Source organism: Epinephelus lanceolatus, chromosome 17 (genome assembly GCF_041903045.1).
Source record: "Epinephelus lanceolatus isolate andai-2023 chromosome 17, ASM4190304v1, whole genome shotgun sequence".
In the NCBI taxonomy this organism is placed as follows: domain Eukaryota; kingdom Metazoa; phylum Chordata; class Actinopteri; order Perciformes; family Serranidae; genus Epinephelus; species Epinephelus lanceolatus.
Window position 1 is genome coordinate 8,959,869 of NC_135750.1, and position 15,124 is coordinate 8,974,992.

The 15,124-nt window shown below is 42.3% G+C and overlaps 1 protein-coding gene across 1 annotated transcript; it reads right to left on the reverse strand.

Annotated features, from left to right (window-relative positions):
* Window positions 1-1,496: 1,496 nt before the first annotated feature.
* On the reverse strand, window positions 1,497-4,517 carry LOC117248749 (arylsulfatase I). Its single transcript, XM_033613994.2, has 3 exons — window positions 4,138-4,517; window positions 3,010-3,342; window positions 1,497-2,744 (listed from the first exon to the last, which is right to left on the reverse strand). The coding sequence occupies exons 1-3, from the start codon at window positions 4,440-4,442 to the stop codon at window positions 1,667-1,669; spliced, it is 1,716 nt and encodes a 571-aa protein (XP_033469885.2). The 5' UTR covers window positions 4,443-4,517; the 3' UTR covers window positions 1,497-1,666.
* Between the last annotated feature and the right edge of the window lie 10,607 nt (window positions 4,518-15,124).

Here is a 15,124-nt window from a genome sequence, read left to right on the forward strand (position 1 = left end):
AGCAGAAGTGAATGTGTGTAACCTCTAAACAAAAGAACAAGGTGACATTTGACAAAAACAACCCCCGTGGGTGTCTTTGTGTCATCCTTAAAGGGTCCTCTCGGATGAGTAGGAGATGAGACATCGAGACGTCACCCTCCATTCCTCTTCCCATCTCTTCAGGCCTCACTTCCACATGCACGCACTCTATCTGTATTATTCAAACTGCTCATGAATACAGGCGTACATGCATAGCGACACACACATTGCTCTCTACGCGGTCCAGCGACGGCCCAAAGTCACCCTGCCGCAGTTTGGCCACAGGACAGTGAGTGAGTCAGCTTGCTCAGCCGGCCGCACAGCCTCGTCTGCTTTTCTATCAGGCTGCCTGTTTATCTGCAGACCTCCAGTATTTGATTGTGGCTCTATCTCGTCTATCTGACCTGTCTGCTGGTCTGTATTTTTGTTTGTCTCCATCTCTCTTTCCCTTTACCTTCCTCCTGGTAAAGACATCAATATGCTTCAAATGAAGTATCATCGAACAGCGCCTGAAACATCCTACCTCACAATTTTATGACGTTGGTATTGACTATGTCTGCTAATTTTTGCTACTTCCCAAAATTAACAATATGACAAGCATGCCGACTACATGCAGTGAATGACCAGGTGTTCAGAGGTTTTTGTGTGTTGCCATTGGAAACAGGTAGCCCATTAACATTTTTGCCCTCAGATGTCAGACAACACTTCGTAAATTATAGTTCATTTGAAGCACACTGAACCTCCTTGTCTAATTAAAGGAACTTTGGTATTTTTCAACCTGAACCCTGTTTTCCCATGTTTTTGTGCCTCTGTGACTAACTGGAAATTGGTCCAGTACTGAGTGAGACCCCTGCAGCTGGCAGCAGCGAAAAAAGCTGTATGTAATCATTTGAGGTATGTTTGCACCGTCAATTTACGTCCACTAAAAGTGCTTGTTTTTGCCACTGACAGGCTCAGATTGTTATAATGAGGATCTGACAACGTTAATTAAAGGATCCCTACAGAGTGAGATCCTTTTAGTTTAACCAGAAACAGCCTCAAAATCACTAATGCCTACCACACCAGACTGCATTTAAAAAAACAGTAATTTTATAATCCTAAAACACACTTCATTCAAAGTCAACAGAAACAAAATAGAACTCACAAAAGCCAACTTGGCTTGTCTTTCCACTGTTACAGTAATCACCAACTCTGTTTGGGTAAAAACCCTTAATTCACCCAGTTAGATTTAAAAATATGATGGTTCTATGCACGCTAAATGACTGTTTATTTAAATGGAGTTTTGTGTGTTTTGCGATGGCATTTTCTAGGCTGTTTCTGGTTTAACAAAAGGATTTTACTCTTTAACAAAAAGGTCTTTCTCTATAGGGATCTTTTCCATAAGATGTCTGACACTTTGAATAACAATCTGAGCCAGTCAGTGACAAAAATAAGCACTTTTAGTGGATATTAATTGACAGCGCTTAATTGCCCCCAGGGATTACATTGCAACCTGTTTCGCCCCTGCAGGCTGCAGCCCTCTTGTTCAATACTGGACCAATTTCAAAAATTGTTGTTCCCATTAGTCACTTCAACACAAACATTTGGGGAAATAGGCTCCAGGTTGAAAAACACCAAAATTACCCTTTAATGTTGAGAGATGAGACATTCAGAAGAACAGGGTGTTCCTCTGCAGGCGTGACCCCACCTTCTTAAAGAGGGCTTTTAATTTGCAGACTTTGCAATGCTTAATCTTCATTATCCTTTCTTTCCTGCCATTGTCTTCTCCATTATGCCCCTCCAGGCCCAGCCAGGGACTCCACACCCCTCCATGGAGCTCAGGGTCAGCCATAGGATCATCTGGTGGATTTCTGGGCATCACAGCTGTCTGGTTGTACTCTGCCAGCCTGGTCAGCAGATGCTTCACTATCCCTGGACGAGCTTCCGCCAGGTCCGATCTCTCATAGGGATCAGAGGAAACATTAAACAGCCAAACTGATTTCCCAACTTGATTGCGCCGCTTCTCAAGTTTCTGCCACCGCTCTGGACCACCGGGTAGAGCCTGTGGTGGTATCCAGTCCCCGTCACCCACATTTCCTGTCAATAGCTTCCAGTCCCCAGCCCTTATTGCTGCCCTTACGGCTGTGTCCCAGATCCCAAAGCCATTGAGTACCAGCGCCTTGTCATATGGCTCCCCAGGCTTCCTGGAGACTGGGTCAATGTTGAAAAGGATTTCAGTGCGAGGACAGGGTAGGCCCTCGCTGATGGTCCCCCACACATCGTGACCGTCTAGGCCCCGGTGGGACTGCAGGGCCCCGGCCAGCCCCAGTAATGTGGGATACCAGTCAGAAACATGGATCAGTGCTCTGCTGACTACACCCTTCTTCTTCAGGAGGGGACTATGGACAAAGCCCACAGCCCGGATGCCCCCTTCCCAGTAGGTCCCTTTGCCACCTCTTAGTGGCCAGTTGCTTCCTCCAGAGAGTGGCTGCCCACCGTTATCAGACGAATAGATCAGCACTGAATTTTGATAAAGCCCACTAGTCTTTAGTTGCTCAACCACTTGTCCAACCCCATCGTCCAGGCAGCTCAGCATGGCTGCGTAGTGGCGCCTGAGACGATTGCCCTGAGAATCATAGGGGTGCAGAAAATGGTCCGGTACCTGCAAGGGTGTATGGGCGGCCTGAAGGGACAAATAGAGGAAGAGTGGTTTTTGGAGGTTGTGGCTCCGAAGGATCTGCTTCACTCTGGTTGGACAAAGGGAACATTGGACAGCTTATACAGTCGTCTCTCTCTGTGTATGAATCTGTTTAAAGATTCAGTGTGTAATTCTGGAGAAAGACATTTGATTGTCTCATTCCCAGGTCGTCAAACGCTCACAATTTGGGTTAGCGGTTCGGTCCGACCACCAACCCAAGGTCGTCGATTGACGACCTAGGCATGTGATTCATCAATCTACTATCTTTCTCTAGAATTGCAAACTGAACCTTCAGTGAACACCTTAATGCTCACCTCTCTATGTAGAGCAGAGTGGAGTAGTTGCCGCTCATCTCCCACGCAGGCCTGTCTCCATCATGCAGGTCAAATCCACAAGCCTCAGCCCCGTCACAGCTCTGATAGGAGAAGTGGTCTCCACTGCCAGTCAGTGTACCCAGGAAACTCTGAAAGCCGCGTCCTGTGGGCAGACAACTCGGCCTGCAGAAGCCCAGGTGCCACTTCCCGACCATGTGTGTGGCGTAACCAGCTTCAACCAGACGCTCTGGTAGGGTGGGGATGTCCGGGGGCAAGCAGAGGGGTTGACGTGATCGGATGATCGAATGCTGGAGTCCAGTGTGAATTTGGTAGCTAGAAAGAAGGAGTCTCGATAAGCTGTAGTGTATATTATGAAACAATAATGAGAAATTTCACAGATGGTTTAAGAAATATTGCACCCTTGGATACTCTCACACTGTTACACAACATAAAGCTGAGATGTTCAGTGATTTAATCATTTTGTAATAAGCTGTTATTTTACTTTTTGTTGTATCCACTTTGAACCTGCCAAATTCCTGCCAGAAAACTCTTTAATCTGCACTGAACATATGTCAGTGTGAGGTCATCCAAAGAGATAATAGAAATCCAGGATCAAACAACAGAACAGACCCAGAAATACGAGGTGCTTTGCCAATAGCTGTTTTATTAAGGATAGTAAAGATTAGATTAATTGTAGCTTATAAATTTTGATATTGCTGTGATGTGAGGCAGCGGTCTGTGGTGTCCCTCTCTAGCTATGAAACAGATCATTTCTGCTTTTGTGGCCAATATGATCAAACCAATGTCTGGAAACACTATTGTACTCCAGTAAAACGGGAATTAGCTCTTTGTTTCTTTTATATCAATCCATAACTCAGAATACAGGTTTATTTTGTTCTAGCGATTAGATAAGATAAATAATTTAGTGCTTCATCTTGGCTCTATTGGTGGTACTTTTATTTTATGGCCTTTCTCGTACTGAAAGCCGCCCCATCACTGAATTCACCATTAGAGATGCTCCCAAAGACAAAACGCCTATAAAGCCTATGCATAATTATATAATAAGAGAGCAGATGCAGTAATGGGATAATTTCTGCGTAATGATGCAATGATGAGGAAATCACTCACCGCCCTGTCATGAGTTGACTGCGAGAGGGTGAGCAGATAGGCTGGACGTAGTAATTCTCAAGTTTGACCCCCTCTGCTGCCAGCTGGTCCAGCACCGGAGTGTGGATGTCGGAGCCATGGTAGCCAATGTCTCCGTAACCCTGGTCATCCACCATGATAAAGATAAGGTGTGGAGGCCTGGGCCTTTTCACCTCCTCCGTGCCGACACTGTCATCCACAGACTCGTGTTCACCCAGGCAGCCGAGGCCACTGAGCAAGGTCACCCCAATCACCAGGAAAAACACAGAGCAGATTCCTCCCCTCATCTCCAGCTATCTGCTAACGTCTGATTTTGTCTGTATTTTCTTTTCTGCTTAGTCTGCAGTCAATAAATCTCAAGCCGGATCGCTTCTGCAGAAAAATGAGCAGATCTGTGTGTCCGAGGAGCCGGTCCAAAGGTCTTATCTGCCCATTAAGTATGAGTTGTCGTCTTTTTCTGTGGCTTATTCTTGGTTTTGTGAGATAGGGTTGAGATGGTGCCAGCTGCCGTAGTGGGTGGAGAAAAACTGCTGTCTCTATGATGGGCAAGAAGTTGGTAGAGGTTTGTGTATGTGTGTGTGTGTGTGAGAAAGAGAGACTTCCTTCTTTACAGTAACTTGCTACATTCCTCTATTTTCAGGGGCGTCAGATGATGGCTGGGAAGACTTGGGCAACTAAAATACACACAAGCCTTCACACACATACACACACACCAGACAGGTACTGTATATACACTATACAGGCTGTATAGCCAGACATTATTTACTTGGATAAGAACCTGACTGATTCTCCTGTAACTCACAGCATGACACCTAAGGATGAGAAAAAGTACTTGTAGAAAGTTGTGATCAGCTCAAAGTAGTCAACCTTTGTTGTTTAAGGTACAAAACACAAACTCTGATGAGCAAAATTACAAATAATGGATCACAGTCGCTTATGGCACCTCGAATTGCACATCATTTACAACTGCTATCTACCCAATCATGGTCTGATTCAAAAATGATATTGTGCTAATATCATTACAGGGAAAACACGCCATTTGTGCAGGTTTAGTGGCTGCAAAAAATAATAAATAGGCCTACTGATAAAACAGTGGTCTTAAAGGAAAAGTTCAACATTTAATTCAATATGTTCATTCACTTTCTCGCCGAGAGTGAGACAATGAGGTTGATACTAATCTCATAAAATATAAAGCTACAGTCAGCAGCCAGTTAGCTTAGCTTAGCATAAAGACTGGAAACAGAGGCGAACAGCTGTCCTGCTTAAAAACACCTCTAAAGTTCACTAACCAACATTTTTATCCCATTTTTTAAATCTGTACAAACCCCTCATAAACCACAACTCATTTTTACATTTCAGTTTTTATATGAAGATTGTTGAAATACGTTTTTGAGGCCTTCACATACCAGCAGCAAAACTGGGAGTGAAACAAAAGTTGATCCGACATCGGACAGGTCAAACACAGATAGATCTAATAAAATTATTAATGTCTGCATTGCATTGCATAATTAGGGCATCAGTTTCATTGTTGATGTAAGGTGCTTTTTTCTCAATTACAAATCAAAATGTCTGCTGTGAAACAAAGTCCACAAATCAGATTCATTTGGAAATGATAAAGAAACAAGCATGTTTCAATTTGAGCATGTCGGAGTGGCAGGATTCATTCAGAAAGCAAAATGTACAAAATGTAAGTAGAGAGAACTGTCTTGCTCTCCATTTTCCCGTCAGTATAGCAGAAGAGCTTTGTGTCTTTTGTGTGTAAAAGTTCAGCGTGACCCCTTTCGCTGTGTTCAAAGTGGGGAATTACAGGAAACGTTTGGGAGCCACTGCTCTGGGTGATCCACAGACCTCGCTGCACATGTTTTTGTAGGGACTACTTCTTCTTCTTTGATATAAAATAATATTCCATTGTCTTCTATTGTATTTTGCAAATGAAATCTCTAAAACATGGACTAATAAAAAGCTGGAAACCACAAGAGGTACTGTGAAATTTTGTTTTTCTGTACTTTGAAACTGTCCATTTAAAGCTGATCCTTCATACAGCAATATGTATTACTACCATTACAGCTTCTACTACAATAACTGTCACTAATACTGTCATAACTCCTATTTCTTCTCTGACTGCCACTCCTATTAAAGTGCTTTTACGACTGCTACCGCTAATATATCAACTGTGATTTCCCGTACTCCATATTCCCAACTATACTGTAAATCCCTAATGAAAATCAAATAACCCCTGTCATCTGTCTTTCGTTGCTTGATACCGCTCAATTAATAGAGTCACCTGATGACAATTACTGCCCGTGCCGGGGCAGTAAAACCAATCAGACTACGGAGGAACATCCGGTATTGTGATGAGAATGTTTATCGACCAAAGGGCTCTGCCATCTCCTTCCCATAATGCTGAGAGGAAATCAATGCCTCAGATACGAGTCCATTTCCTACGCTGTAGAAGCAAACTCGTGTTGCCTCACCCTGTGGGAAATTTCACAGGCTTTTTGCCCACAGTGAGAGTGAGGCACATGCTGAAGAGAGTACGATCTATATGGCAGGGGAGGGAAAGATGACGAGGAGGTAAGAATAAGGCTAACAAAGTGGGTGGGGGTGATACATTGAGGTGGATTAGATGAAAGAAATGGTGGGAAATGAGAAGATATGAAAATGAATATATAACATAAAAAAAGAGAAATTAAGCAGTAAGTAAAAATGACAAGAAGGGCGCTGGAAATGAGAGAAAAAAGAGGGATAACAGTGAGGCAGAGAGCAATAATGTGCACCCACAAAAAAAGAAAGATTCCCTGTCTAAGATGAGAGAGTACAGCATAAACAAAGTGGCATAAAAGGAGCAGTCACTTTGTCTTGCTGTGTATGTACGTCTGGGTCTCTGGGTGTAGCCATCAGTTTGCCTCAGGGAAATGTAGGGTGACATGAACTCCGTTTTACCGCTAAGAGGGGGGAGGAGAGGGAGGGTAGGGGAGGGGGGGCTGTAAAAATGGAAAGTGACAAATGTCTTCTTGAGGAGGAGAGAGAGCGAGGGATTGTGTTCTTTCCTCAACTGTCTGTAAATTTCAGAGGGGTCATTTTATGTACTGTGTTGTCTACAGAGGTGCAATATCGAAAGCGTACAATGATAAAAGCTTCATTTTAGAAGAAAAAGTAGGACTTTTTCAGGGCATGCTGTACGCTGTATTACCAACAAACACACTTTCTGCAGTGCAACAAAGGGGTAATAGGTCAGGTAATAGGCCAAGTGTCAGTGTAGGCCAAAGGATGCAACCTATAGCCCAGTGTGTATTTGTACAGTGTGTTTGTGTGTGAACATGTGTGTTGGTGTGTTTTGGAAAAGGCAGTGGTGCAGAGTAGAAGAGAGTAGCAGTGGGTGTGATTTATTCATGACGACGAATAAGTGACTCACTCGATCTGGAGCCACTCTGTTGAGCTGGAGCTAAAGTGGGGGAGTGTGTGTGTGTGTGTGTGTGTGTGTGTGTGTGTGTGTGTGTGTGTGTGTGGGTGTGTGTGTGTGTGTGTGAAACTGCATCTGAAAATGACTTTCATTTTCAAGCCTATCATCCAACATGAAAAATAAAGAGCCCTATTTTTATATTAAAAAGTCCCTGTCTGAGATTTGTTTTGGCATTTAAAATAGTTCACCCTATGCACAGATGTTTTCATGGTACAGTAGACTGGTGTCAGCACTGGTTAATGGAAAATGATGTCATTGATACTTATGGATTCCTGCCTTACTCAAAAGACAGGACTGGCTTTTTATAACCTTTGTAAATTATGCAATTAAAGCTGCAACTCTGTATGTTGACAGCACTAAAACACAATTACAGGTAATATTTTTATAAAAAGTTAAAGTCCAGTTTTGCTTGCACATGGCCGTTTAACATGGTGAAAGGGGTAAAGTGACAGTGCCACGGCACTTTGGACGAATATTTAAGTGCCATAATAGTCTAACATGCAGTAGCCTAAAATAATAATAGATATCATGGAAGTGGTACTGCTGTACTAGCATGTAAGGTAAGGTAAGGTAAAGTAAGGTAAGGTAAGGTAAGGTAAGGTAAAACTTTAATGTTCTTAAGGGACAATATGAAATACAGACAGTAGTCTGCAGTACAACTTAACAGACAGTACAATACACAACACAGAATCCAGTATCACACACTGTCAGGGGTAAATCATGTACTTTACTATGCTGAGTCATACAAACATGTCCAGCAAATAAGAACTAGAATTTCTGGCTCGCTATTGTATGCCTTAACAAATCAGTCAAGTTGCAGGTACAGTTCATATCCATGTGTGTGAAGCTGACCTTTGAGCTTTTGGATAAAAAATGTCACTGCTTCAACATTTTATCCTTTCAGACATTAGTGTGAAATATTGTCATAATTAGCGTATGGTCGAAAACATGTATGTGAGGTCACAGTGACCTTGACCTTTGACCACCAAATTCTCATAGGTTGAATCTTGTGTCCAAGTGGACGTTTGTACTAAATTTAAGGAAATCCCTCGAATCCCTCTTGAGATATTGCATTCACAAGAGTGAGACAGACGCAAGGTCACAGTGCCTGTTGACCACCAAATCCTTAAGGTGTTCTTGAGATATCATGTCCAAGAGAATGACACAGATGCAAGGTCACAGTGCCCATTGACCACCAAATTCCAGTCAGTTTTTGTGGAGTCCAATTGGATGTTTGTGCCAAATCAGAAGAAATTTCCTAAAAGTGTTCTTAAGATATCATGTCCAAGAGAATGAGACTGATGCAAGGTCAGATTGATCTTGACCTTTGAACAGCAAAATGTAATCAGTTCGTTCTTGGTTCCAGGTGAACGTTTGTGCCAAATATAAAAAACATTCCCTCAAGACACAAGACAAGACAGACAACCTGAAAGCATAATGCCTCTGGCCATTGCGATTGCCAGCGCAGAGGCATAAAAAAGTGATGCTTGTTGTGACGTTACTGGAAGCCTCAGTAGAATCTGTATGTTGAATTTAAACATTATTTTTGCTACAAACATTTTACGTCGGGAAGATTGCAGGAAATTGTGAAAAAATGCACCTCAATGTGTAAAGAAAATAACAATTTGATGTTCTACCAAAGGCGGACATAAAACTCTTAGTCTTCAGGATAAAGCATCACCAAGGTCTGAAGGCTTTTCTCCTCAAATTTGAGGTGAATCGGGTCAACTTGCAAGGAGTAATCAAAATACAAAACATGTCATTTCCTGTTGCCAATAGGTGGCGCTGTAGCTGTTACCAAGTATTTACATATAAATGTCTTCAGGCTGGGACTCTTTGTTAAACATGTACAGTTTGCTGCAGATTTGACCATGTACAGCCAAGTTGCACACCACTTCCTGTTTCATGGCAGCGCATGGAAAGTTAACACCTCACCAAAGCCACACGGTTCAACAAAATGAAAGACAAGAACTGACTCTGAGAGCGATGTGGTGCTCTGAGGTCGACGGCAGATATTAAAGACTGGAGTCTTGCAGCTCAGGTTTGACACCTTTATGAACTTATCTCTGGCCGGTCCAGAGAGCATCAACGTCAGGTTTGACTTGTTGACACTGCTCTTTCATAACAGCTGAAATTATGCCCACGATTATATAAATATCTGCCACAGAGTACCTTTTAGCTAGTGACTAGCTGTGTGCACATATAGCAACAAATGGAACAATAATTTGTTAAATGCAACAAATTAAGAATACAGCTTCATACATATTTATACTTAATTTAAGATAATTTGACTTGACAGTTTCCATTACGGTGTGATACCCTGAAACTATATACCGCAGGCACACATACACCACACACACACACAGATGGTGTAATCTAAGGCGAGGTGGTCCAAAGTAACGTCTGTCTCTCTGTACAGGCAGACGCGGGCTCTGAGACATCACACAACCATCGTCACTCCCACCGGCCCTGAAGGTGACACTGACAGAGACCCTGGCTCTGCTGCTCCTGAAATACTCGAGGATCATCTTCCAGCCCGCAGAAACTCAATCCACTTCCTATTCTCTTCACCTCACTCAGTGATGGATTGACAAGATGAAGCTGAGGGGGTGGGGGACCACTCGCTCTCATCACATCAAACAAACCTCCCACACAGAGGATGCTGGTGGCCTTATGTCAAATTCACAAACTTTGGCTAAACTTTTTCTTCCTCCTCCTCCTCCTCTTTACAGTACCTCCTTGGCCGAGTTGTTCCACCCTATCAGACATTTCCCCCGAGGAGAGTGAGTGCTGGCTTTGACTCATCAAAAATGAAAGGGATTACACAAGCTCAGTGTGTGTACAGTATGTGTGTGCACTGTGGTGGTACAGTCAGTGGAGAGTGCCACCGTGAGGATACAAGGAATAATGCATGCAGAGTGATGGCAGAGACGATGGAGGGGGAATAATAAAGGGCCCTACTTTCTCAAAAACATGTCAGGGAGGCCTCTGATTCTACCGTCACCCAGAGAAGGCTCAATTGTAAAGGACAATATGCCAAATTAGCTTACTTAAAAAGGCTTACTAAAAATGATCTTTTTAGTATGATACCCAGCTGGGTAAAGGACAAAAAGGACAAAGCACATGAGGGAGAAAGAGTGCGAGTCTATGCTAATTATTCCAAGCTCCCTGAAATGTAAAGCTATAATATGCAGGAACTGTCAGCTACTATTTGTCAACAGTATCGCTGGTGATAGTCAAAGTAAAGGCCAACCGTAGATTCATTCTTGTTTTGGAACAAGCTTTGTCCGCTTGGCGTTTCGCCTGGCTATTTTTGTGGGGGGGGTTTTGCTGCTCTGCTCCTCTTGGATGTGTGCTGCTTACAGTCTGGCACCTGGTCACTACAATTTTTAATAAGTACCTGTGAAGTGTGTCCAGGGAACGTCCTGAACACAGCAACATAAGAAGAAAATAAGAGAATACAGGAAGAGGGCAGGGTCTCTAGAGATTAATACACCGCCACACACTTCCAGTGGGTCATATGTGATGAGTGAGAGGGATTAGTTTTGCACTTTTATACTATCCTTTTTTTCTTTTTTTTTTAAGGAAAAGCCAACACAGTATAAATTAATGAGGCAGCATTTCAACCATCAAGCAAACAAGTCAGGCAAACAATCGTTTGAAGAATGAGCAGACTGTAAAACCCATAAACACACTACATTGTTTGTGTCATGTGATCTGCAGGTGGAGCTGGGATTTTTGTCTGTACAGTATATTCAGATCTTTTTTATTGTCCTTGTACAAACATACTACAACATTCAGGTGCACTCAAGAACTGGGCTCATATATAAAAATAAGTAATAAATAGTAAAATAAATAAATAAATAAATGCCTCCATTCCACTCACACACCCACTCTACACAATTGTAGATACACGTCATACACTCATTGCCAATGTATGCAGTTAAAATGGGATTTTAAAAAAGTGCTCATACATATTATTGCACATAAAATAAGCTATTGCACTTAAGAAAAATAACTGTAATATGTTTTAGTGGGTATATTCATGTGCAGCTAGCTTCTCTCTAAATTTGTGCCTGGAGAAAATGTTAAAAATGATGAAGATATTATTTGCTAGCGGATGGGTCTATGCATATTGAGAGACTTTGGTAGGCAGCTCCACATATTGTACAAATATTCACATGAATCCTACCTACTTGACTTTTCCTCGAGCACCACCAGCCAGCTGACATTTTTGGCTTTAGCAACATGTCTTTAGAACCACTGGATTGACATGAAATCTAGTACAGATATTCATGTTCCCCGCAGGATGAATTATAATAACTGGTGGTTCCTTCACATGTCATCTACTGTAGCACCACTATCAATCTCAGTTTGTCTAGTACTGGTGTTTATGGCTACATACCTGCAACACTAATTTCCATCAGCAAAAACGGCACTTTGAAATAAATACTGGCATGCTAATGTGCTAAACGAAGATGTTAACATGCTGATCTTTAGCTCAAAGCACCACTGCATTTAAAGAAGTACAGAGTTTAACCTGTTTAACCTTTATTTACCATGTGTCACTGACAGTGTTTCCAAGGAATAAACTGGTCACACTAGTGACACACACTGCCCAGTACACTCAGAGTCTGATCTGATGGCCAATGGGCCGTTCCAGCAGGGCAGGAAACAGGATGCCCAAAATAACACAATGTATTCCAGAAAGCACTCTGAGAAAACGCATGCTCCTAAGTTTGTATTTATTTACTGAACTTCAAATACCAAAAAAGGGCATTTGTTACCATGAGTATTGGCGTAATGGCTCTACTGTGAAACTAAATATGAGTTTAGTGGATTGGATAAGAAGTGTAAAGGTCACTGAGACATTAATATATAAATACTGATGCAATGGTAAGTTTCTGGATTACACAACCTGTAATCCAGCTGTCCAATAAAACAGAAAAAGAAACAAAACACAATTATAGCTTACTGTATAACATATTTTTTTACACCACTGTTTGTGTGAGTTTGGGAGAATGTGTGGCTGTGTGACTCACTGGTGACAGCACACGGAGGTTACGAGAGGCCACCTGGCGCAATGCCGCCTCTGTGTCATGAAGCAGATGACACAGGACTCATCTCTCCCAGGACAGTGGGAGTCCTGGGAGAGATGCAGCACAGTCTGTCACAAACTGGGGTCAAGAGTTCAGTGAATGAGGGGGGAAATGGGTGGAGGCACAAAACAAGTTAGTCAGTGTGAAGGAATATTTGAGTGGCTGCAATTGGAGCAGCAAGTTTCTGCAAACAAAAGTGTCACACAGTAGAGAAAAGGACATCCTGGTGATGGCATGATAGTGTGAGGAAGAATTAAAACTAGAGGAATCGATTGCCGCACAAATTTTTTTTAACTTCGACTCAAATTATTTAAACATTTTTGGCAAGTGGAAGAGTGAGCAATGCGGAGAACTGAGCAAAGCTATGACAAGAGGTCTGAAATAAGCTCCACATGTACACATTTACTTTTACACACAGTGTGGCATCTTAAAAATTGAAATAGGTATACAGTTATATCCGAAAGCATTGCGAGGAAGTTACCTGGATGTTACCAATCAACTGCATCATGAGGCAATATTCATACACAAGCCTGGAATCTGAACAAATGTCGCCTTAAATAGTATAATTAATTCCCAGGAGAAGTCTTAAGGGTTTTAGAAAAAGCTAGAGTTTAAAATAGTGTTGAAAATGTCAGAATTATACCTCATTCAGGAGGGAAACCGACCTTTGTAACTTGACATTTTAGAAAAGCCAAGACTCTCTGGGGTCATATAAAATGTGTTCCCCAAAAGGGTACAGTATGATGTCGAGTACAATATGTTCTCTAAGACTTCACTTCCTCTACAAATACATTTTTAATATGCACAGATTTTATTGCATGCGGCTGCCTGCTCTAAAATCAAACTAGGAGGTTTAAAGTGTTTTAAATTTTTAATTTTAGCATTTACTCTTATAAAACACACAGCATCCTGTTTGATTACTGCCTCTCTGATGAGCACAGAGTCTAAATACTCCTACATTAGCTAAACTAGTGTCAAATAAATTACACAAACGTTTGGAATAGTCACCATGCTTACTTTCTGCATCTACGTTCATTAAACATATGCATAGTTCAATTTGTGCACTTTTCCAAAGGCTCTGCTTACATCATGTTTATTAGTATGGTAGTCTCATTTTCACCTCACCGAGCCGAGGGGCAGGGCTGGCAGAGGCTGGTTGGCAGTGTCTGCCATGCTGGCGCAGATGCCTCAGTTAAAGGGCACTGGGCCTGTGCCTGCTGCTACTCAACAAATCTGTCTGTCAAAGTCGTCTTGGGAAGGCAAGTTGGCCAACAGAGAAGTTATTAAATAGAAAAATGAGAGAGGGGGAGAGAACAGAGAGAGCATCTGAAGCTCTTCACAGCAAAAATAGTTGAAAAGGAGGAGAAAATAAAACAAATCATGAAACAGTGAAAGAGAAAACCTTGAAAGGAAAGATAGGCCGACACAACTAATTAACAGGGGGAACATGAGAGGGATGAAGCTGCCGCCTCACTTAACAGTTCTCCCATGTCCAGAGGAAAAAACACTCAGCAGCCATTTCCTGAGTTAAAGCCACAATCGGGAGTCTTTGCTGCACCCTTATGCACCGCTTTAATTCATTTTGATGCCAATAGAAAGCATATGGAGTGAAAAAACATATGGAGCCACAGGGGAAAGTTAAACATTCAGCCATGCTGCTGCATATGGATTTTGACCTTTATACTTTTCCTGAAAGACAGCCAACTTCTGTTCAGGGCAGAGTGACTTAGTAGACCTCTTCCTTACTTGTTGCTACTGAAGTCGCAGCTCTCTGCAATGCAGTGTCTTTGTTTAGTTTGACAAGGAAACAGTCACTTAAAGCAAACAGCACATTGTATACGTTTGGCTGCATAAGTCTGTCATCAAATATCACAGAGTTTGCTTTCTATGCGCAGATTTCTCACTCCTCTGCTGGCAGTGTTTGTGTAAAGTTATCTGACCGCTCACTAATACCCCTTCACCACCAAAATTAGCGTGTGTAAAAGTGTGAAACCTTTTGCACGCACTTTAAGCCTCTTTTCCACTGCATAAAAAAACCTGCTAACACCCGTTAACATCTGGCTTTTTAATGTAATGGAAAAGGTTACATTCAGCATTCACACCCAAGTCGCATGACTCAGCAATAGTATTTATCGGCTCCAGCTTCGATCGGCATTGATGGAGACACAGCACCTGGGTGAATGTGCTAATTTTAGCCCCTCAACCTGCGAGATGCAATGATGCACCCCACCCGTCAGTCTCCACCCAAGCAGCACTTGAACATTGATACAAAGTAGTCAGCAGCAAGTTTGAAAGAGAGACGGAATAAGTAAGAGATACCACCATGAAGTTTTCACAGGCCTCCATGCTGCGTTCTACTATTTACTAACTTATTTCCTAGCCTGTCAAAAGTGACACACCAAAAAAC